This window comes from Trifolium pratense, linkage group LG2, assembly GCF_020283565.1.
Source record: "Trifolium pratense cultivar HEN17-A07 linkage group LG2, ARS_RC_1.1, whole genome shotgun sequence".
In the NCBI taxonomy this organism is placed as follows: domain Eukaryota; kingdom Viridiplantae; phylum Streptophyta; class Magnoliopsida; order Fabales; family Fabaceae; genus Trifolium; species Trifolium pratense.
The window spans coordinates 21,352,975-21,378,590 of record NC_060060.1 but is presented as its reverse complement, the minus strand read 5'-3'; the positions used below and the strand labels follow the sequence as shown (position 1 = coordinate 21,378,590).

The 25,616-nt window shown below is 34.1% G+C and overlaps 4 protein-coding genes across 5 annotated transcripts; 1 reads left to right on the top strand and 3 right to left on the bottom strand.

Annotated features, from left to right (window-relative positions):
* The first annotated feature begins 3,380 nt into the window (after positions 1-3,380).
* On the top strand, positions 3,381-8,958 carry LOC123906793 (chaperone protein dnaJ 16). Of its 2 annotated transcripts, XM_045956790.1 has the most exons (12): positions 3,381-3,998; positions 5,186-5,309; positions 5,641-5,723; positions 5,844-5,955; positions 6,036-6,140; positions 7,267-7,317; positions 7,464-7,553; positions 7,642-7,750; positions 7,850-7,998; positions 8,080-8,133; positions 8,234-8,450; positions 8,594-8,958. In XM_045956790.1, exons 1-11 carry the CDS (start codon positions 3,859-3,861, stop codon positions 8,447-8,449), a joined length of 1,233 nt encoding a protein of 410 aa, XP_045812746.1. In that variant the 5' UTR covers positions 3,381-3,858; the 3' UTR covers position 8,450; positions 8,594-8,958. The 2 variants fall into 2 exon arrangements, with proteins under 2 accessions (XP_045812746.1, XP_045812745.1); XM_045956789.1 differs by having other exon boundaries at positions 3,397-3,998; positions 8,234-8,958.
* A 1,241-nt stretch (positions 8,959-10,199) lies between these two features.
* LOC123906792 lies at positions 10,200-11,583 on the bottom strand. The gene is made up of 2 exons (XM_045956788.1): positions 11,279-11,583; positions 10,200-11,103 (listed from the first exon to the last, which is right to left on the bottom strand). Exons 1-2 carry the CDS (start codon positions 11,581-11,583, stop codon positions 10,254-10,256), a joined length of 1,155 nt encoding a protein of 384 aa, XP_045812744.1. The 3' UTR covers positions 10,200-10,253.
* Positions 11,584-13,461: 1,878 nt separating this feature from the next.
* Positions 13,462-14,322, bottom strand: LOC123904373. The gene has a single exon (XM_045954048.1). It carries the CDS (start codon positions 14,320-14,322, stop codon positions 13,462-13,464), a length of 861 nt encoding a protein of 286 aa, XP_045810004.1.
* Positions 14,323-15,327: 1,005 nt separating this feature from the next.
* On the bottom strand, positions 15,328-19,425 carry LOC123904372. The gene is made up of 4 exons (XM_045954046.1): positions 19,372-19,425; positions 19,294-19,320; positions 16,456-16,760; positions 15,328-16,165 (listed from the first exon to the last, which is right to left on the bottom strand). Exons 1-4 carry the CDS (start codon positions 19,423-19,425, stop codon positions 15,328-15,330), a joined length of 1,224 nt encoding a protein of 407 aa, XP_045810002.1.
* Positions 19,426-25,616: the final 6,191 nt, after the last annotated feature.

Sequence of the window (25,616 nt, the reverse complement as noted above, 5' to 3'; positions counted from 1 at the left end):
AAGCTTCTGTTCATTTTTTTTCATTAAAAACATGTGATTTTGAGTCATTTTTTTTCTTGAATTTATCACCATGTGTGTTTCTTTTTTTTTTTTTTTTTTCCTTTCTTTAATCTAAATAAGTGATTTTCACGTAGATTAAGTTTTTATTTCATTTTTCTCTCATAATTCATCATCTATGTACAACATTGTTTGGTTTCCTATTTTGGCGTGGTGTTCGTTTGATTTTCAATATAGTTGCGCTATTTGTTTTGTTCGGATTAACATATCAACTTTGATCAGCTACTGGTTTAACTAATGACTCGTCAACATTACAGACAGTGTTTTTAAAACCGGACCGGACCGGCCGGTCGAACCGGTTGGACCGGGAACCGGAGGTCAACCGATCTGGTTCAGTAGTTGGATCGGACATGCTATTGAACCAGTCAAAACCGGATAAAACCGGGAAAACCGGGAAAACCGGCGAACCGGCGGTTTTCAAAAACCGCCGGGTTAAATGCTTGCGCTAAAAAAAATGGAGATCTATAAAAATGGAGAAAGAGAAGATAGATTCAGATCTGTATTCATCTCTATCGCCGTCCCTTCGATATCCCGTCGCATCTCCGGCATCGGCTCTTCAGATCTTCCAAGGGTGGTTTTGTTGTGAGAGAGATCGATTAAAGAAGAAAGGAGAGTTTGATGAAGTTTTGTTTTTTCGGTGAGGTTGAGAATTTGATTAAGGAGAAAGAGAAATGTGGAGTAAGTTTGATTGGTGAAAGATGAAAATGGAAGTGTTTGATTTTGCAATTCTATGGAATGTGTGAAAATGAAAGTGTTTAATTTTGTATTATTAAATTTATCATTTATTATACATTTTTTAAGTTTTTATAATACTCCTAGTTATGCGTCAAAAATAATACTACTCCTAGTTAACAAAATGAAAGTTTTTAATGTGGTAGGTGGTAAATTAATGCTTCAAACTCATTCGTGTGTCCAACGTATTTATGATATTTTTAAGTTTTGTAAGATATTTTAACATATTAATAAAAATAATTGAATTAACATTTATATATTTAAATCTAAATTAAGTGAAAATAAAAAAATATAAATTGGTGGGATCAAATATGGATTGCTTATTAAAATTGTCATTGGAGTGAAATTAATTAAAATTGCTTATAAGTTGCTTAAGTCTCTATGTGGCGATTTAGGCCCACAAAAAAGTAACTTAAGCAACCATGTTAAGTTCTCTCATTGTAGATGCTCTAATTTTTTTTAGGTGTTATTATGATTTTTAAAGACCAAGTTATCCAGTTTAATAACTATATAGTCTTATTATAGAGACCGGTTCATTCCACCGTTTTAATCCGGTTTATCATGTAGTTCGACCAGTGACCCGATGGTTCGACCAATGAACCAGTAACCCAATACCCTCACCGGTTTGATGTCCGGTCCGGTTTTTAAAACACTGATTACAGATTCAGAGAAATATGTATTTCGGCCACTTTATTTAGTTACATTATTTGTAGACATGAATATGTTATTTTATGCTATTGACTTGAATGATGTAATTTTGCTCCAAAATACATGTTTTAAATGGTGTTGAATTTATATTTATCTGATATACTCTACTAATAAGAATGCATATCTTTTTAGTTTGTAAACAAAAAATGAAAAACAAAACAAGGTTATGCAGTCACAGTGGTATATATAAAAAATATTTACTTTATTCGAACATAATTTTTATTAACATCGTACAAATATTATATTGTCCCTATTTATAAATACATTTGAAATTTGTTTGTAAGTTCTACTTGTTGGACATTTATTTAAGCTTAAGATCTTACAATTGTAAGCAAGTTATAGGTAATCCTTGCATTTCGTCTACATAAGAGAAAAAAATACAATCTTGAAATATAGGATTATATAATTAAAACATTTCAAATACACGGTAAATTATATTTAGTGTATGATGGATAGATATAATTTATACTTGAATAGAAAATATTTTTGACATAACACTATTCATTTTGTTCATTATACTAATATAATACAATTTAAATATATTGTTAATAGGGCTCTCGACCCTCTTTTATATAAATAAATAAATAAATAAATAAATACATACTGTTAATGGGGAAGGAACGATTTCAATTCAAGTTCTCTACGCTTTTCTTGTTTCCTATGTGTGTGTAGGGATGTCAATAGAGAATAGACATGGTAATAAAACTCATATTCGCGGATATCCACCCAAATCATACCCGTTTTGACGGGGAAAATTCAAGTTGACTGGATTTGAGTTCGGGTTTGAGTTTTTCCCGATTTTAAAAGATAGCTTTGGGGCGGGTAATGGGTACATTGATACCCACCCCGAACCCGCCCCACTTATACTAAAAATTAGATTTCACCTCCTTTAAATTAGAAACGCTTAAACAATCTCTTAAATTACGTACATATATTTATTTTTTATTTTAATTTGAGTATTAAAAAAATATTGTTGAGAGAAAATAATTTTGGACATTTAACTTTTTTTTAATAAAAAAATACTAAAATATAATCTAAATTCATGGGGAAAGAGGCGTAATGGGGATACCCGATCCTTGTTGGGTATGAGTTTGAGGTTATTATTTTTATCCCCGCTCGAATTTGGGATGAGTTTGGGGAAACCCAAACTTTATGGGTTTGGGTTTGGGGAGGGCAAAACCCATCCCCGCCCCATTGCCATGCCTAATGGAGAAGGAGCATGGAGTACTTCCCCACTTCCTTCTCTCCTTATTCTTCACTTCAAGGAGTAGAGAGGTATTCACAAGTATCAATGATCTGTTTAATCTAATACCCAATCCAATTCTCATTTTACTCGAATCTGTTTAAATGCCGTCCAATTCAAACCGACCCGTTCAAATTCAAAGTGGTTTGATTTATGTAACGAGTTTATAATATGAATATGAAGTATGAACCACTTATACAAATGGTCCATCATAGACTGATACTTTAAAAATATTTAAAATATTTTACCGAAGACATACGTTGTTGTTTGAAAGTATAAGTTGATATTAGCCACAAAGGTTAGACATTAGCCACAAATATTTTTTTTTTTGGCTTTTACCATCAGTTTTATCTGGTTCGGGGGTCAGTTTTGGCATCAAGTGGTTCCAGCCCCCTCCCGATCGCAGTTACGGAGGATCAAACCGTGATATTCCCTGCGAAATTCTGCGCTAATTATCACTAAACCAATTGACAATTGGTTCATTAACCACAATTTCTTTTTGTTTTTTTTTTTACTAAATTTTAGCCACAATTTGTATGAGCACACATTAGCATTTTTCCAAACCAAATTAATATGATAATAACTACATAATAATTTACCAAATTTAATACACATTAATGTTATCATCATCTCAGATAGTACAACACTTTCTAGTTGAAACCGAATACCCAACCTCCCTATGCGCACTACGCACCTTTACCTTCACACACATCACAACACACTTCGTTTTCAAAACTAACTTTCGAAAATATAAAAAAGAATCAAACAATTCAATTAATTTTTTTTTAAAAAAAAAACACAATAAATAAACAAATTAAATTCAAATAAATTTTTCCTCTCTGTTATATCGTCTTGTTGCGTCTTCTTCTTCTTCTTTCTCTCTCTTCTTTCTCTCTCTTCTTCTTCGTAGCTAAACTCCAGCTTGTAACAAGGGTCCACGATGAAGTTCCCGGATCTAACCGTCACAATTTCTCAACGCTCTTTCAACTTTCAACCTTGAATCAAAGCTATTCTCTTCAACTTTTTTCGGTTTTGATTCTGATTCTTGTTCGGTGCTGAAAGAGGAATTTTAGGGTTTTGTGGAAAATTAACAAACCGGATTACGACGTCGGTTTAAGATGCCGGGACGTCGGTCGAAGTCGGAGAAGAGTGATGACGGCGAGAAACAGCTCCGGCGAGACCCGTATGAAGTCCTCGGCGTTTCTCGTAACTCAACTGATCAAGAAATTAAATCTGCTTATCGGAAAATGGCTCTTAAGTATGTTTATATTATCTTATTGCTGTTTAATTTGATTTTGTGTTTTGAAATTTGAATTTAGTTTGGGGTTTTTCGGCGGGGTATAATCGACTTTTTTTGAAGATATTACGTATTAGCAGTTTTTGTTATTATTATTATTAATTATTAATTAATGGTTTATTTATAAATATGTGATTTCGGTTTAGTCTGTTAATTATGGTTAATGAAGGTTAATGTTGTTTTTGATTTTGGTATGTGAAAGTGGAACAGACATAGTAGTGATAATAATTAGGAAAATATAAGGGTTTTATTTTAAACTGTTTTTTTTTTTCTTTCTGTATGGTGAGGAATGAACATAGTGTATTTGCTCAGTTGCCAATACCTATGAAGTACAAACACCGGGCACGACACTAATATTTGACAATCTAAATACTGATAATAATTTAAGAAAATAGAAGTGGTTGAATATAACTACGATGTGTTGGTGTCATGTTGGTGTCGGAGTCAGACATAAGTCACACCTTCGATATGAAGTGTCAGTGCTACATAGGTCAAAGTTGAAGATAATATTTCGATGTAGAGCTGCATAATTTCTTGCGGGATCTTTTCTTTCAGTTGTTTATTGTAGGTGAATTTATGATTTGTGAGAGTTTTATTGCATTTTTATGGTTTTTCTCACTTTATGTATTGGTTGGTAGGTTTTCTTTTCTGAGATTGTCGAGTCAGAACTAATCTGGAATTTGTTTAGCTATATGGAGTCCAAATATTTTGAACTTTTAATATATATGATCATGAAAGCAAGCTTGTTAACTACTATATATTGTGGCTAAGTTGTTGGTGGTAGGTCTCATCAATGCCTGAAATACTACAGTTCCTTTAAATTTGATAAGGTTAATGCCGATTAGTATTGAATGCTATTTGTCTGACCTGGTGGTCTTTGAATATGAAATTCTAGTGTATTTTTGGGTCCTAGAATCAAAGAGACTATGTTGACTTATGGAGTTGTACTAAATAAATAATTAGATGTTAAATGTGTATACAACAATTATACAATAAACCTTAATGACTTAATGGAGTTTTACTAAATAAATGAATACACTTCCATTCCAGGTGTACCTGGGTTATTCTAATTTACTGTTCTTCCTTTCATCTTTTGATCTGGACAGGGTTGCTTATTTTACTCATTTGCTACATATGTTCTATTTCAGGTTTCATCCAGACAAGAATGCTAATGATCCTAAAGCAGCTGATATGTTCAAAGAGGCTACCTTTTCTTACAATATCTTGTCGGATCCAGACAAACGGCGTCAGTATGACTCATCTGGCTTTGAGGTGATATAAATTAATATTTTGAACCGTTGAAACTTTTGGAGGGTCATAAATTTATGTTTTTTATTGCTGTTCAAAGATTCCAAATTTGCATTTGTGTAGTTGTTAGGAGTCCCACATTGAGTAGATCAAAGTGCTCAATGTGGTACTTATGCCATGAATGAGGCTCTCCCTCCTATTGGAATAGTATTTTGGGTTGGGCTCTCCTCATGTGCGTAAGTCTTAACAGTACCAAATTCCTTTCCCAATTTTATTTTGAAAAGGAAAAAAGAAGAAGTTCTTGAACCTATTCATATAGATCACTAGTGTTGAAATATTTCATGCTTCCCCGTAGGCCGTTGAATCAGATAGCCAAGAGTTAGAGTTGGATCTTTCAAGTTTGGGTGCTGTCAATACAATGTTTGCAGCACTTTTTAGGTAAGAAAGCTTAGTTTGCTTCCCTCTGTTCTTCTTACATGCTTAGTAGATAACATTTTCAAATTCTTCCCTACTTTGGTTTTCCTCTGTTGTATCAATAACTTCATCCACACATGACAGCAAACTTGGTGTACCGATTAAGACAACTGTATCTGCGACTGTCTTGGAAGAGGCACTCAATGGATTAGTTTCAATTCGTCCTCTTGCATTGGGACAATTCATATCTAGAAGGGTTTGTACTTTTTTCCAATTGATTGATCTATTTACAGTCATAATATTTTTTATTTAACATTTGGTGCTATCATACCACAGGTTGAGAAGCAATGTGCACATTTTTATTCAGTTACAATAACAGAAGAGGAAGCAAGAGCTGGATTTGTTTGTCGAGTCCAATCATCAGACAAAAGCAAGTTCAAGGTTAATATTTAATTTTCTTCCATTGATATTAAAGATTGCATGCTAGTTATGCTCAGCCTGCTGATCTTAAGATTTTCGTTCTTGCTTTACGGAGACTGGCTTTTTCGCAGAAATTTATAAAATAATATGATCTCAATAAATCCCAATTTTAAAATACTTTTGACTTTATCAGAATATCCATCATGTTATTGATCTCCTAGTGCAATCCTTTGTGAGATGCCTATATTTGATGATAATCAATCCCCAAGTTTGAGCGATTTTATGTGTCCTGGATCTGTTTGAAATCTTGTGGATAATCAATCCCCAAGATTATCAATCACTTTTCTTCCCCATCTGTGTATTTTGTACTGATTTCCACTGGTTGAATGTGAGGTCTTGTCAATTGTTTTATCATAATTCTAATGCAAGTCATGATATTTTTGCTATGTAGATTTACTTCATAATAATATCTATTATTTTGCCATGGGGATTCATAGTATAATAAATCTTTAAACTTTTGTTTTTCGTTCACTAAACAATTGAAGTTATATTATTTACTTGTAGTCATCATGAATTAGCTGAATAATCTCATTTGATGTGGCCCCTGATTAATTTTTATGTTGATGAATTGCTGCAACTTATAAGCAGATTGGCTACACTCTCCCTTGTGTTTAAATAGTGGTTATGATATGACATTTAACTGTAATGCTATCCATGATTTCAATTAATTTCTCAATGCAACTATTAGACTAATTGGTTGTGGAGTTGTTTCTAATTTAACACACGTTAGAGAGCCAAAGCCAAATTTACCTGAGAAGATGCTTTTGATCAGCAAGGTCTGATTGATTCTATTTGGCTATTCTTATTTGTTTTTTTCCCGTAGGGAACCTGGGCTTTTATCAAAACAATTATGCATCTCATCTCACTATAGAGTAGTGGTGAACTCTCCCTTGGTTTTATAAATTATTTGTAATTGTATGCACTATTTTAATGATTACAAATATTTTGTTTTTCTTGTATATATGGTAAACCATTGATATGTTCATTTCAACTACTGTTCCATTGAAATCCATATAATTTTTTAATATCTCAATAACATTAATCTGTTATATTCATATAAATTGATTATTATCTTTCCTTTCCACAGTTACTATATTTCGACCAGGAAGACAATGGTGGCTTAAGTCTTGCACTCCAGGTATAACATTTAAGGAATTATGTCTGATGTAATGTGTTGTCCTTGAATGTTGGTGCTCTTTTGTAACTATACGATTTATACATTTTATTTTGTTGTGTGCATCCCATCTTCTGAACATTCTCTGACGTCAATAATTACTAATGTAGGAAGACAGTGCCAAAAATGGGAAGGTTACATCTGCTGGAATGTATTTTCTTGGGTTTCCTGTTTATCGGTTGGATCAAACAATGAACTCAGTGAGTTGCTACCACAAATGGACATTTTTCACTTCAAATTTGTCCGCCATATCAAATTTTTAAATTTTGTTCAATTATTTTTCTACAGATAGCTGCTGCTAAGGATCCAGATACATCATTTTTCAAAAAACTTGATGGGTTCCAGCCCTGTGAATTAACTGAATTGAAGGCTGGTACCCATACATTTGCAGTTTATGGTAACACATACTTCTATGCCCAATGATGCTTGTTATGTTTGTTGACCGTAATTATTCTCCACAGAAATTGACTTTTACATGCTGTTAAATTTCTTCTAGGTGACAATTTTTTCAAAAGTGCAAACTATACAATAGAAGTCTTGTGTGCTGCCCCTTTTAGTGAAGAAAAAGAAAATTTAAGAAACGTCGAAGCTCAAATTTTGTCTAAAAGAGCTGAAATATCAAAGTTTGAATCAGAGTATCGAGAGGTATGCACTTTGATACTAGCATTGCAGTCCATATGCTTCTCATTATATCATTTGATCAAACCTCATGTTGAATTTTTATAGGTTCTTGCACAATTCACTGAAATGACAAGCAGATATGCACATGAAATGCAAACAGTGAGTTTTTCTACTTCAATGGTTTCTTTGCAGCCCCTTTAGAAAAACCTTATTAGATGTAAGCTACTGAAATTGATCTGTTTATTGATTCTCTTTGCAGATTGACGAGCTATTGAAACAAAGAAATGAAATACATGCTACGTACACAGTTGTTCCTTTAAAGCGAAGTAATAGCAGCAAGGGCAGAAGTAAACCATCTTCAAAAGAGTCAAAAGAAGACGGCGAAGCAAGAGAAAAGAGGAGTACAAGAGAACGACCAAGGAAGAAAAAATGGTATAACCTCCACTTAAGAGTTGACAAGAGAAAGGCTTGCTAAGGTGAGAATTGGAGAATTAACAAGTTCTTTTGTTGTCACTCCACATGTATTGTTAAGTAACACATTATTTTATTGTTGCCTGTCAACTGTGAATGCCATGAGCATTATCAAACGCTATAATCAGTTGATCTTTTGATTATTTAGCTATTGTAAAAGGCGATAAGAGGATGGCTTTGGCAAAACAACAAAACAACCAAATTTAGTTGGAAGGTTTTATTTATGTTTGCCATTCAAGGATGACAACAACTCATTGTTCTTATTGTTTTTTGTATAATACCTTTCCCCTCTTTCCTTTTATTTTGTCTCTATAAGTAGTTCTCATCTTCAGGATTCGTATTTGTAAATTGTCGATTTATTGAAGAATGATAAACTCTCTAGGTGGGTTGTAATTTTGTTTAGAAGTATTGGCAAAGAATTGGAAGATAGAGCCTGATAATTTCTTGTTCAATACTACTAAATAATAATCTCAAATGTTGGGATAAATATATCTCTTGCAGTCTTGTTCTATATATACTTGATCTCTCTTGTATGCTATGTTGTATTTGTATATCATGTTATGCCTTTTATTTTAGCATTTTCCTTTATTTTATTTTAAACTTGCATAATGATTCATTGATTCATTTCAGTACATTAGTTTTTATTTAATTGAGGTATTAGATTCCTTCTCAGAACTTTCACTTTATAGGCTGCATGTTATGATTAGTGCAGTGAATTGAAGCTGTGAAGTATTGAAGTGTAAGTTGGCTTTTCGTAATTGTTTTTGATACATTTCATCATAATGATTGTTTGTTTAATTTTTGTTATCATAATCAAATGGGATGTGAATTAACCAAACTGAATTCCACAACAGAAAATGAGTTTGTTGCTTTGATACTTTTCTTTTCTTAAGTCTTAACCCTTCTCTTCATTGAGAAAATGGGTCATGATACATAAATTTTGATTATGGATTATTTCAGTTATGAATCAAACTCGAGTGCTTCTCGAGTGCTTCGGATAATTCAACTTTGATTTTGTTGGAATAATTCGCATACCTAAAATTTTAGATGAGAACACACGACATAAAGAAAGAAATAAGAGAGCACACAAATAAGATTCTTGCCAATGTTCATGAAGTAGTTTATCCAAAAATCTATAAGCTAGATAAAGATACTATAAACTCGTGAGAAGAAATGTTACCAAATAAATATTTTTTGGTCATATGAGAATTGAGATTATAAGTTATTTATCTTAAAAGTTTAAAAACTAGCATTGCCAAACAGAACCCAAGTGTCTTCTTGAACACAAATAATTAAGTTGCAATGTGTATCATAATAATTTCATGTAACAGATTGATGTTAATGACGAAATTCCAACACACACATCAACAGTTTGAAAGGATTCTTTTTTTTTTTTTTTTGGTACATAGTTTGAAAGGATTCTATTGACTATAAACCAAAGATAAATTCAGACAATGTCAACAAAAGAACAAGAAAGAAAAGTGAAGATCGACACTTCACATTGGTCTCACAAGATTGATTCGAGGATAACATTGGAGAAAGGTCGACACCTAAAAGAATATAGAAATGGTTGACAAATCTTGAAGCAATCATTGCTATAACTCGAAGAGACAATAGTCGACGAAGAAGCAACAAAGTTGATAAGCAAGAACCGACAATAAACTATTTTAGTAATACAAAGTGAATTATGATAATACAAAGTTCGACCGTACATCGAATAAGTATAGAATAAAAAGAACCAAATATATTATTGAAGTGCACAATTCAAAAGAAAACCTAAGAATAGAGTAAAATGCTTGAGAAGATAATCAATCCCATTTGCTCCTAATTTGATGCGAGTGTTTGTAATCATAAGTTAACACCAATCTTCTATTCATTCTCTTTAATACAAAACTTTCAACCAACACATAACAACTAAATTTCTTCCATTTGTTTATTCCATCAAACTCTTCAACTTTTGTTACCCTCACTTGTCTTCCATTCCCAGCAATCCATCCAAATCTTTCTTGTTCCCATTTCATTGCTTTAACAACTTCCAAACTCAATCCAACACTTGTCTCTTCTCCAACATCTTCAACACTCTTAAACCATAAAACACCATCAACCAATCTGTTTTCATCCCAAATAGCATCCTTTCCTACAACCTTAGCAACTTCTGTCTGTATAGCAACATCTACAAGTACATTATTCTCTCCATTGTTTTCATTTTCCTTTGTAAAAATCTTCTCCCACCTTTGCACAAGTGTTAGCTCATAGAAAACTGTCATGTTCATTTGCTCTTTTAGTTTCATTCCTTCCTTCACAAACATAAAAGGGCAATACCACTTTCCAACAACCACTGATTCAGAACGATCGTTGGTCATTGGAAAGTTGAAATTTGGTATCTTGGAACGCAAGGAATCATTTGAGCCTAAAGCTTGCTCTAAATGGTAATTGTAGGGAGTGCTAGCATAAACTCTCCAACCACCTTTGTCTCTTAATAAACCAGGTGGAATTCCATCCGAGGCAATAGATTTTGCATGAAAACTTGATCTCTTGATTATTTCAATCTGCTGATAATCGTTGAAGGGCTCCAACGGTTTTGGTTTAACATCATCGATGCCAATGCAACATAAACTCGTATTCATGTCATCTTCCGCTGAGCTAGTGTTAGCTTTGCTGGAATAAATTCAAATTTCAAAATTAAATTTAAAAAATCAATATCACTCGTCAAAAAAGAAAAAACAAAGCCGAAAATAACTTAAGAATATTTCATTGATTTCCCTAAACCGTCTCTCAAGTGGTTATATTAACAAATAGACTCAAATAAACTCATAGTAAAGTGATTACATACCCTTGATTCCTCCCCGTCGTTTTTATGACATAGTAGCGATTCGAAGACAATGGTTGATTCAATACCGGAAGAAACATAGCTGGTTCTATGATGCTATCACCTAATGAAGAATACATGGTTAAATTTTTGTTCTGAGGGAAAGGAAAATCTGTGATTTCGTTGTCTTCACACGAACCAAAACAACAGTAAGTTTGAGCTTCCTCATCTAAGATTACAAGATAACCTGAATTTGGCCCTGATGGTGGTGGATCTGAAAGAGCACTAGGATTCCTTCTGTACATGGAAAGGAGTCTTGCTGCATACATTTCTCTTGTAGTATTATTCCCTAATTACAATTGTTTCTATATAGACTATATATGGATGAAGTTTTATTAGCATGCTTATATTATAATATTTTTTTTGTTTTTTTATTTTTACCACCGGTATCGGGTCTATTGGACCGCCTAATCTGATTCGGGGTAGTTCTGACATTCAGTGCTTAATGTCCCTCCCGATCGCAATTGCGAGAGATCGAACTGTGATCCTCCTTACCAAATTCAACGCTAATCATCACTGAACCAACTAACGATTGATTTATATTATAAGGAAAAAGCTAACATGTGTCCTAAGGACACATCTTAAAAATCTAAATAAAATAATGTTTTATTGAAATTCGTGCATTTGATTTGAATTTTAAACTTTTCATAATTTAAATGCACAAACTTTGAGAAAATATTCCTACTTTTACATTCTTAACACATGCCATTAGAGCAAATGTTAGCGTGACCCATATTATAATACTTTTTAATGCAATTGTTGAACTCTTTAATTTTATATTTACTAAAAAGTTATTGAAAGCTACAAGTTTAAAAGTTTGCTACTGACATTTTATGTTACGGGCAATTGTCATTTCTCTAGGCAGCGACAAATACAAGATTCAAGATATATCAAAATCAATTATTTTGATTAGGGTGGCAAACAAGAGTCTCCCTAATTAGGATGTTTGTTAATTTTGTATATTAATTAATAAAATACGAGTCAATCTATGATCAACTTTGGGAAAAGGGTAGGAACATATTAGTTCTTGTGAGTTTTATTTAGTTGATAGAAGTATGAGTAAGTTAAAATTTCGAACATTTCAATTATTCGTCTTTTAAGGATATAATTCAAGTTACTAGATTATTTAAAAATAAAATAAGATTCATATTAGACTAATTATTAAAATATGAGTTTAATTGTTGTGCACCGTTAGTGTAAAGATTATTTACATATACATCCAATGATATATTGTCACATCATTTAATGAATGTGACACATCATGTGTTTTTAAATACTATACATGATGTGTCAGAATATTATTGAATACATGTGTAAAATAATTTTACACTGACGGTGCATATAAATTAAATTATGGGTGATGTAATTTTTGCCGCACAGTGACAAATACAAAAGGTTGATGATAGACCGCGTTCGACTATTAAAGAATTTATATATCCAATTGACTGTACGTAGTAGCCAATGAAAAATTTCATAGAATTTTTGAGCTATTAAATATAAAATATTAGATTCGATATACTAGTTAGTTACGTACACACTACTTAATTAGTTATTTAGATTAGTTAATTAGTTGTCTTGTTGGCTATATAAATTTTATTACATTTCTTCATGAATAACAATTCACACACATCACCAATCGTTAATTAGTTGGTTCAGTAGTGATTGATGTTGGACTTAATAGGGAGAACTACAGTTCGATTCCACGCAATTGCGATCGGGAGGGCTGAAATCACTTGATGATAGAACTGACCCTCAAACTAGATTAGACGGTTGTTAACATGATAACGAAGGTTCAGGTTCATAGAAACAGACAAAAGCTCAACATGTTTGATGTTGAGGAAGAGTAAGAAATTACACAAAAGAATATGAAATTAAACAATATATTTTCAAATGAAAAAACAATGGAGGAGGGTAAGAATTCAGCATTTGCACCAAATAAAACTTCACCGGAAAAAAAATAGTGTTAGGTTTGTAGCATTTATCATAGATGGAAGAAAAAAAATGTAGTAATCAGAACATGATTCAAACTATAATAATTGCTTTTTAAAAAAATAAATACCAAGACATAGTAACTTCAACTAGAGAGTATAGCAATCAAATTAACAAGAACATTGACATATATGGAAACAAAAGATAAAAAAACTTGTTTAAAGCTTAAGGGACAAATCAAGCTCAGAAGATTCACAATTGGAGGGTTGTTCTTCAATGTTGAACTTTGATTGTTGAATATCATTCTTGTCTATGTTTGAGTTTGAACTTGTAGAAGAATCTCCAAATTTTAGAATAGCACCAATTTTATTATTTGCACCATCTTCAATCCTTGATGTAGTTGCACCACCATTAATACTTAGAATTCCAGCCCTACTATTACCACCCTTAATATTATTTTTCATGCTAACAAGAGAAGGGTGTAATGTCTCTTGCAAACATATAGCATTATGACCATACCCAAAACTATTGTGGATAACCTTAGGGTTAAAATAAGCTGGTTTTCGAATCATCGACTCCATTCTAACCCCAAGTGCCCTATAATTATAAGGTGGAAAAAGAGTACTAGGATAACTAAAATAAGGGTTAAAGCGAGGTTGCCCTAAACTTGAAGCACCATCATCATACTTTTGTCTCCGTTGCTTTTCTAATGCACGTTCTGCCTTATGAGCATTTTGATGTCCTCCTAACGCTTGTAAAGTAGAAAATTGTCTCTTGCAAAAGTGACATGAAAAAGACTTTGACTCTGAATTCTTCTCATTGTTCTCATTTTCCCCTTCGTTGTTGTTAGCGGGACAAGATGATGAACCAACTTGAATAGGGCTAAAAAATTCATACTCATGCACCTTCGACCTGAAAACCGAATCCTCTTTCGATAGCTTGACGAAATCAATTGACTTATTGGAATTAGAGTTTGAGGATTGATCTTGCTCATTCTCCTTCTTGTTCCACACATTTTTAGTGTGGGAAGAATCACCTTGATCTTGTGAAGTGATATTGCTAGAGGATTTGGATGCCATGGTACAAATTAAGTATAGCAAACTATACACAACTTATATATATGTTGGACTAATGTTTGAGAATGAGGTTGTGGTTTTTGAATTTGATGAAACCAGAAGCTTTATAAGAAGGGTTATTGATTTAACAAATATTTGAGTTAATGCAAATATCTTGATGAATAAGGAAATAGATAATTCATATGCATACTTTGCAGTGAGGGGATTGCACCGATTCATATGCTAATTAAGGATTGAAAATTTGAAACGATGTGAGGAAGGATAATTAAACTACATACTTTATTGTTTAATGCATGTGATTAATTATTTAGTTTAGTCAAGTTAAATATCCATAGGTAGCATATTATTATTGGATGAATGGTATTTAGACATTAGTACATTATTTAGTTTTGATATACTAGTTCTAATGCGATTTCAAACCGAGAAGCAAAATTGGTAACATGGAAATAATTTGGGATGCAATTTATTTTGGCTTCATGAATCAATGATATGTCTATAGTTTCTTCAACACGGGTTGGGTTAATACGTTCAAACTTTGAATTAATTAATTAATTAATTAATGTTTTTTTTTTGGGTACATAATTAATTAATGCTTTATACATGTTCTTTTTTTGGCTAGTGCTTTATACATGTTTGAAACTTTTTTTGACGAATTCAAAAGATTTATACATTGATATTTACTTATGATATTTACTTATGTATTTTATGGTATTTTTACTTATGTTTTTTTTTTGGTATTTACAAAAATACCAAAAAGAAGTTTTGGACATTGATAAAGCATAAATAAATATTAAAGCAAATATTAAAGCACTATTTAAGTAGCAACCTCTATTTTATAGTGAACTCTTCTTAAAATTAGAATATCCGATGTATATGAAAATAATTTCATGGATTAAATTAAATTACTCTTTTTCTCTTTCTTTGTTATACAAAATAACAAGTACCAAATATTAAAGCACACAATTCAGAAGAAAACCAAAGATCAAAGTAAGATATTTGAGAAAATAATCATTCCCATTTACTCCTAATTTGATGTGAGTGTCTAAAATCATAACTTAGCACCAATCTTCCATCCATTCTCCTCAACACAAAACTTTCAACTAGCACATAACAACTAAATTTCTTCCATTTTTTTGTTCCATCAAATTCTTCAACATTTGTTACCCTCACTTGTCTTCCATTTCCAGCAATCCATCCAAATCTTTGTTGTTCCCATTTCATTCCTTCAACAACTTCCAAACTCAATCCAACATCTTGATCAACACTCTTAAACAACAAAACTCCATCAACCAATCTATTTTCATCCCAACAAACAGCATCCTTTCCTCCAACCTTAACAACTTCGGTCGGAATAAGAACATCAATAAGCACATTAACCTCTCCATTGTTTCCATTTTCCTTTGAAAAAATCTTCTCCCATCTTTGCTCAAGTGTTAGCTCATAAAACAATGACATCTTCATTTGCTCTTTTAATTTCATTCCTTCCTTCACAAACACAAAAGGACAATACCACTTTCCAACAATGATCGATTCAGAACGATCGTTAGACAATGGAAAGTCAAAATTTGGTTGCTTGGAACGCAAGGAATCATTTGAGCCTAAAGCTTGGCTTAAATGGTAATTGCGGGGAGTGCTAGCGTCGACTGTCCACCCCTTTTCCCTTAATATACCTGAGAGAATTCCATCTGATGCTACTGATTTTGCACGAAAACCATAACCCGTCTTGATTATTTCAACCTGTTGATAATCATTTAAGGGTTCCAAAGATCTTGGTTTAACATCATTGAAAAAACTACAACATAAACATGTGGTCATGTCCTCTTCCTTTGAACTTGTATTAACTTGGCTGAAATAAATTCAAATATTAAAATTAATTTTGCAATAACCTCTATTACTATATCTTTTAGCCCGTGTTGGGTTGGTGGTGCCGTTGATTTTAATGTAATCATTGTAGGTTACTACGATTTTTTTTTAATTTTTTATTTACAATAAAGCTGAGAATCGAACCCTCAACCTCTAGCATATTACTTCAAAATGAATCTCATATATATTATATAAATAAAATTCGATTTGTTTAAAAGCAAAAAAACTATTAAAAGTTGCTTGATATAGAAAAACTGATTAAATAATACATACCCTTGATTTTTCCCTTTCATTCTTATAACATAGTAGCGATTTGAAGACAATGGTTGATTCAATACAGGAAGAAACATAGCTTCTTCTGAATGGCTGTTTTCACCTACTGAGTAATTGATTATTAAATTTTTGTTCTGAGGGAAAGGAAAATCCAAGATTCTATTGTCCTTGGCCAAACCAAAACATGAGTAAGATTGAGCTTCCTCATCCAATAACACAATATAACCTGAATTTGGTCCTGATGGTGGTGAATCTGAAAGAGCACTTGGGTTTTTTTTGTACATGGAAAGTAGTCTTGTTGCATACTGATAGAAATTTAGCAAGTGTACTAAATAGCCGTCAAGTAGTATAATAAAATCGTTTTTTCCGCAGGGATTGTTGTAAATCAATTGTAAATTGGAGACATACTTATGTAAATTGACATAAATTGTAAAGGGGGGTCTTGTTTGGTTTCAAGTTTAATTTTTTAAACTTTGGAATTGCTTTAGTGTTTTTATTGATGTAAGAAAAGCGATTGGTCCTTTTTGGGTCATCTAATTACTATTTCTCTTGGTAATGTCATGTATGATAACGAATTATTCAAATTAGTTTCATGATTTGATTAAAACACAAGTGATTATGCCCAATGTCTTGGTAACATAATCCTCTCTCATGATCATCAATCCCTAATTTCTTAGTAAGACCTATGATCATGTGAGGAAGAAAAACTTTAATCATAAAATCTCAATTAACAATCCGAAATGTCTTAAGTGATAGTTAATTGATTAATTATTCCTAGATCGATGATTTATTCCCATGGTCATGGTAAAACAAACAATTGAAATCATCACACAATTGATCAGATCATGTAAAGCATTAAGAACAAAGAACAATCAATAGAAACTAACTTCGTAATTCATTAATCATATCATATGACAATCACATAATTCAAGATCAAAAGTAATTAGAATCACCTAAGGACCAATCATGAGAATTTAGCTAGACATTGCAAATTCAGAAATTACATCAATTAAAATGAAAGAAAACATGATTACAAGAAGAATCTTGATGTGTTTCCACACTGGAATCCTTGCTTGGTCGCTCTTGATCTTCCAAAATCGCTCCAAATGCTGTTCTTAGTGTCAAAAATTCGATCCCCATCCAGATCTGATGTTTCCCTTTTATAGAACTGATCAAAAATAACGTTTTCCGCCTGAGGCACAGAATTTCCGCCCCAGGCGCAAGCAGTTTCGCCCCAGGCACCAAAATTTCGCCTGAAACGGCAAAATAGAGAGCAAACCAGCTTCTTCAGCAATGTTTCCGCCCCAGGTGCAAATAATTCCGCCCCAGGCGCAAAAATACTACAAATTCCACCAATTTTCATCTGCTATCTTCCTTTGCATGTAGTTTCAAATCAGTGTCTTATTCTTCATGATTTAGGTCAAAAACCTCTAAAAAACACTTGAAAATGGTCTTTATTTCCATGTAATGACTAACGTCATCACAACCCCAAACTTGACCTTTTCCTTGTCCTCAAGGAATATCTCAATCTCTAAGAAAACAAAACACTACCTCAATCCATTTGGCTAGACAAACTCAAACCCAATCAAGTTAGACGTAATTTGCATAACAATTCAATGATCAATTTCGTCATGATTCAAATACACACAGTTTCAAATTTAGGCAAAACAAAGAGCATCAAACAAAGATTGACCATACTTAATCTCTTCAGACCCTCACCGACTCTCTTGTTTAAGGGTAATATTCACTCAATCAACACATCATAACTAGACTACTATAAATTTGCAGACATTCTCAAAAATCAATCACCATGTCATGAGCACACACATTAGAGGACTTTTATAGGTTATAACGTGGCCTGGTTATAAGGTGGTTGGTGGCATTTCTGGTAAGTGAGTAAAAAAACTTGAAGTTAGATACCACTAAATTGAATAGATACAACACCCCACCCTACTTTGTAAGAATTGATACTAGAGAACAATTTTCTTTCAAGGAATTCTTTTTGTTTTCAAGAAGATCACCATGATTATTTTTTTTTTTCTTTTCGAACTTCTTTTCTCGGTGAACTTTTGAATTTTTCTTTCATAATTTTTTTTTTAGTTCTCTAGTATACCCACCCCAAATTTAAGTTGTTGCTAATTCCAAAAGCAACCCCAAACTTAGTGACATGCATTGTGCAAAAACCACTAAAGGTATCTAATTCTCCAAGAAAATCATTTTTTTTTATATATTATTTTGATAACTTGGGTCAGATAACAAACAAAACATTTTTCTTTAAGCTCAAAGGGGTTAAACAAAGGATAAGCAATGATAAAGGTGGCTAGAACAGGCTCAAGGTACCAAACAATTTGCCTCGTGTGTGCATCACAACAATAAATCAATTAAAGAGAACATGCGCAAATTCTAGAGACATAGCTAAGTGTGGAATTCTCATAATCATCTAAAGAAATCAGTGTTTGGGCTCAAAATCTCACGGTTTTGCTGGATTAAACTATGGTCAATATTTGTGAGAGTCCCTAAGCTTTGCCTAAATTATCACTATGATGCATCAGAAACAATTAAAAACATCACACATTCATATCATGCATTTGGTCAACAATTTTGAATCTAAGATGATAGCCAAACAAATTTCAAATAGTGTGAGGTTTTCAAAAAGACTAAGACATTCAAGGAAAACAACAAATAAAACAAGTATTTATTCATGACCAATAAAGAGCAAGTAACAACTTCAACATAAACGCACGAAGCAGGCCAAAAAGTACACATGGAGAAGGTAATATCTGAAAACCTGATTCTTTTTTTTTTTTTTTTTCTTTTCAGCTTTCGAATGCACTATACTCCAACTCCTTTATTGTCTTCTTGAACCTGCAAAACACAAAACAAAAACAAAGAAAAACATTGTTTAGTGAATAAAACCTTGGGTTGCCTCCCAAGCAGCGCTCTTTTAACGTCAATAGCTTGACGGTCCATGACTTCAAATTAGGGAGGATATTTCAGACTTGTTTCACCCCAACTCCTCTTTTGCTCTTTCTTCAACCGATAATTATTCTGATCAACAAGCAATGATTTCACTATTATTGGACGGCGAATGAACTTTATATGCTTATTCCTCCCTTTCTTTCTTTTCTTCTTTCGTGCTCCTTTTGGACCTTCCTTAGAATCATCCACACTCTTTTTCCTAAAACTCATCATGACGGTTTCAACTAGCTTCGTCACTTCTTTCTTTACTAAACATTCCAATGGAGGGTTAACAATTTTACAAGCACCCACACCCGGATTGACTTCTTCCTCCTTATACACCTTGTGCAACCAAAAGGCAGGGATTATACCATTTAAATTCCAAGCCGAAGTGTCATAATCCTTCTCCAATTCTTTAACAAGGTCATCTTCCAAAGGAGTAAGCAAGCTACTAAGTATGACCGGTTGCTTTGAATCTTCTCCCAAGAATACATACTTCCAATTAGGAGGAAGTTCTTGCAACCCCGGAGGACTTGGCTCAAACTCTTCCTGCACTAGCAATGTCTCCTCCACTTTTAGCGTTTCCGCTACTTGGCACTCATCCAATTGTTGAAGAAAAAGTTCAATTTCATGATCTCATTCTTCTTCTCTCACATCCTTTGCCACATCCTCTAACACATCCACCTTGAAACATTCGGGTACCACTCCACAAAACTTTGTTGCTTCAAACACCTTGAAGCATACTTGTTCATTGTCTAGACGAAACATGAGCTCACCCATCTCGACGTCAATTAGAGCCCTTCCGGTGGCTAAGAATGGTCTTCCCAACAAGAGAGGAACTTCAGCGTCCTCCTCCATATCTAGAATCACGAAATCAGCCGGGAATACAAATTCAGCACATCTTACCAAAACATCTTGTAAAATTCCATGTGGGTAGGTAATTGACCGGTCGGCAAGAGATAATTGCATCTTTGTCGGTTTAGCCACGGCACCCGGGATGCGCTTCATCATAGATAAGGGCATCAAATTGATGCTTGCACCCAAGTCACATAAAGCTCTCCTAACATGTAAGTTTCCAATAGAGCATGGAATGGTGAAACTTCCCGGATCCTTCTTCTTTTGTGGAAGCTTCTTTTGAATTATTGCACTACACTCTTCGGTCATGTCCACCGTCTCATCATCAAGAGGTTTTCGCTTCTTTGTCAAAAGCTCCTTCGTAAATTTCGCATATATGGGCATTTGTTCCAAAGCCTCTGCAAAAGGAATATTCGCTTGGAGACTATGAAGCATTTTCATGAAATTTTTGAAGTGTTGGTGCTCTTTCTCCTTAGCCTTCATCTTTAGCGGATACGGCAACTTGGCATGGAATGAAGTGTTTTGCCCTTTGTTGCTATCCTTCTCTTCTAAGCTTTGACATTTCTTCAAAGTGTGTGAAATCTGGCACGCAGTGAACACAATGCTGCACAAGATGCTATAGCACACGTTGCAGCAAGACAGTCGCAGAACACAGTAAATAAATAAATAAATAAATTGCAGAACAATAAATAAGACAGGAAATTGTTAACCCAGTTCAGTGCAACGTCACCTACTCTGGGGGATACCAATCCAGGAATGAATCCACTATAATAGCTCTAGTTCAAAGCCCTCGACCAACACCCGGTACTTGACTTATCACCTAGACACTACCCGTGCAATCCTACCTAAGAACCTCTTAGATAATGAGACCCCGTCCCAAATTCCCTCTAACAACACGTACCATGTTGCTGTCAATAATAATAATCAAGATGGAGATACTCTCCTAGAAACTAGACCACACTCTTGCTTAAAAGCTTATGAGTGAATCACACACGCTAACTCCGTGCTTCAAAGCTTAGGAGTAGCTTACAATAAACAACACAAACACAGTCCTAAACTTGCATCAGATTGACACAAGAAAGGCTGACAAAAAACACACAACCAAAACCTTAAAAAAAACGCACGCTTTATGAAAGACAAGGTTTTGAATACACGAGTTGTAAAGGCTTGAGGCTTCACATATTTATAGTCTTCAATTGTCTTGATGTCCAAGTTAGGTCTTCAGACTTGTACAGCTGTGAGAATTGCGGCCCAACCCTAAATTAATTTCAAAAATATAATTTGTTTGTTTCATGTTGTACCAAACAAAAAAAACGCCAAAAATATAATATAATTATATTTTTGTTTTAAATCACTTTCCTTTGACCGACTTCAATAAAACTTGCTGAGTAAGTCTCGTCTTGCCTAGACGCACGTGCCTGAATGTATAATTGAAGCAAATCTTGACTCAGATTTGAAATAAAAATTCTGCACGAAAACAGAGCTTCAGTATGCTGTACTATAATGCTACAGCATCTCAGTTCAGCATCTGGCTGGTTGGCTTTTGCAAAATGTAGCCAATCAAAACACCAACAATCTCCCCCTTTGGCAAATTTTGGCTAAAACAACCTTAGGCCAGTGCATAGAGAGATACAGTCTAAACTTTCCTTCGAGTCAATATAAGCACACAACTAGGAAAGAAAGTAGAACGATGCTAAGCTATTTGAACTTTCCTTCGAGTCAACATACGCACACAACTAGGAAAGAAAGTAAAAGAATTCATCAGATGAATAGATAGCTAGCACGTAAGCATCAGAGGCATGCAACAGCGGAACATAACACATCTTAGCCTCAAAGTACAGATAGAGAGAAATAAACTCTCACATAGTGGATTCAAGATCGGAGAAATAAACTCCTTAAAATTTAAGCAACGCCACAGAGAATAGGAAAAATATATTCCAATATAAGCATGCATATTAAAAGTAGTAGAAAAATAAATTCTACCTACTCCCCCTCAATTTATGCATAAACATTCACTCCCCCTCAAAACATGCATATCACATAAAACATGCTATACTCCCCCTCAAAACATGCATATCACATAAAACATGCTATACTAGATGCTATAGCATTTTTCATCACATCATGCACAACAGATATTACTCCCCCTTTTTAGCCATAAATTCTGACAAATAAAGTCAGTATCACACAGTAGGAGCAGAACTTCCACAGAGTTATCAGATCATAGAGAAACATAGAGTGCAGAGAGAATCAGAGCATAAGAACTCATAAAGTGCATATACAAACCATCAGGGCATAGAAAACCTGGAGTATCGAACCCAAAGACATGGATTTATGCATGTTACAATCCAGAGAGCATCAGGGCGTAGCCCACAAAATTAAAATCCAAAAGGACATGCAAATAAAGCATAAGCAGGTCACATAGAAGGACTTGCGTCAGAGTCCTCCTCCTCTACCTCAGTATCACCACCTGCATTACCATCAAGAACACCAGGACTGACATTGGAGAACACCTTGAGGTCAACAATCATTTGCTTTATAGGCAAAACATCAGTTGACTGATTGACAGATGATGCAGCACAGTCTGCAGCATGTGTTACTCAAACAGTCTAAAACAAAAGACAAATCACAACCTCTCTTATCAGCCTCAGTACAGATGCCAGGATGTTGTGCCAGAACAATATCACCCATCAGTGTAGGGAAGGCTATAGGCATCTTTACAGCACATGACTTAATATCTAGAACAGTTTCATCAAAAATATAAGAACCAAAGTCAAAAGGTGATCTGGTCCCTACAACATATATAAACCGAGCCAAACCTGTGGCCAGAGTATTGGAATGAGTAGTTAGAGCCCAGTTGCAGTTTTCATTAATCCGGCTGCATTAATCAAATCAACAAGCTATTGGCATTGTAAAAAATCTTCACTTAAATTCCTCTCCACAGCAAGCCTTCTTTTCATCACAGACTTCTTTGAGGATGATGCAGGAGATGTTGTAGCATGTTGGTCTTCCTCAAACTCTGAATCACTAGAGGAAATAGTCTTCCTCTTAAAAAGCTTCTTCTTTGGCTCAGAGGACCCGGTAACCTTACTCCACTGTCTTTTAAGACCATATATTTTCTTTTCCTTGGTAGTCTTGACAGGAACACTATAAACAGACACACTCTTACCAGCATTGCATCTTAACCTCCTAGTACTAGGAGCAGGAGTCCTCTCAGTAAGGTTGAGATTGTCCACATAAATAACATTTGAATCTTTCTCAGCAGATTCATCAACATTCAAAGGAACAGACATAGTTTTACCACTATCATCAACATAAGGGATCACATAGATATCATGAACAAAAACATTATCAGTAGTAGTTGCTTCAGAACCCTTTTCTTTGTCAGGAACAATAACATCATCTGGAGACTCGGGTATCAAGATGTTATCCAAATTTTCCCGTGCTGCAGATGTTGTAGCATCATGTGCAGCATCTTTCTCAGGAACACTCTTCTTGACATGTTCCAACACAGAGTCATCTTTGACCTCAATTGGAGCGCTAATATCATTACCAACAAATGTTAAACACAGTAGGGGAGAACACCACATAACTTTCTCTGACAAATACTTTCTCACCACAAGAAACATCCTTATCATCAACAAACACACAATTCTTACCAAATCTTCAGATGTTTCAACATTACCCATAACAGCGTGCATTACTAAATAAGTTGAAGAGAAAACTGCACGCCACACTTGCAATAATTGCTATAACTCTTCAGATAGGCAAATCCCAAGTTTGCCTCGCAATTTTTCAAATTGGACCGCATCTAGAGCCTTAGTAAAAATATCAGCCAGTTGTTCTTCAGTGGCAATATGCTCAAGAGTCACAATACCTTCTTCAACTAGGTCTCTAATAAAGTGGTGTCTAATATCAATATGCTTCGTCCTGCTATGTTGGATAGGATTCTTTGAAATATTGATGGCACTAAGATTGTCACAGTACAATGCCATAGCATCTTGTACCACATTGTACTCCAGCAACATTTGTTTCATCCATAATAGCTGGGAGCAGCTGCTACCAGCAGCTATGTACTCTGCTTCAGCTGTAGATAAGGATACACAATTCTGTTTCTTGCTGAACCAAGATATAAGGTTGTTGCCCAAAAAGAAACAAGCTCCTGAGGTGCTTTTTCTATCATCTGCACAACCTGCCCAATCAGCATCACAATATCCTACTAGCATAGAGTTCTCACCATGAGTATACAAGATCCCATAATCACATGTACCATTCACATACTTCAAAATTCTTTTCACTTGAGCAAGATGACTCATCTTTGGCTCAGCTTGGTACCTAGCACATACTCCTACAGCAAAAGTAATATCAGGCCTGCTGGCTGTAAGGTATAATAAGCTTCCTATCATGCTTCTATAAAGACTTTGATCTACATCAACTCCCTTTTCATCTTTGGTAAGCTTTAAATGGGTTGCTGCAGGTGTTCTTTTATGAGCAGCACTTTCCATACCAAACTTTTTCACTATATTTCTTGCATAATTGCTTTGGGAGATAAAAATAGTATCTTCCATCTGCTTTACTTGGAGCCCAAGAAAGTAGGTTAGTTCACCTACAAGACTCATCTCAAACTCAGACTGCATTTGCTGCACGAAATGCTGTACCATCTCACTAGACATTCCTCCAAAGACAATGTCATCAACATAGATTTGTGCTATTAGAAATTTGCCTTGATCTTCTTTCACAAATAGAGTCTTGTCATTTCCTCCTTTCCTGTAGCCTTGACTAGTAAGGAACTCAGTCAATCTTTCATACCATGCTCGAGGTGCTTGTTTTAATCCATAAAGAGCTTTCTTTAATTTGTAAACATGATTTGGAAAGCTTGGATCAACAAACCCCTTTGGTTGTTCCACATATACTTCTTCATTTAAGTACCCATTGAGGAAGGCACTTTTCACATCCATTTGGAATAACTTGAATTTTAGAATGCATGCCACTCCTAGAAGTAATCTAATGGATTCAATACGAGCAACCGGAGCAAAAGTCTCATCAAAATCTATCCCTTCAATCTGTGAATATCCTTGTGCAACCAGCCTTGCCTTGTTTCTGGTCACAGTTCCACTTTCATCAGACTTGTTCTTGTAGACCCATTTGGTACCAATTACATTTGCATTTTCAGGTCTAGGAACCAAGTCCCAAACTTCATTCCTCTTGAACTAATTTAGCTCTTCTTGCATAGCATTTATCCAGAACTCATCAGTCAGAGCTTCCTTCACATTTTTTGGCTCAAATTTAGACACAAAACAAGCATTAGAAACTATGTCAAGTGTCCTTCTAGTAGTAATTCCTTGATT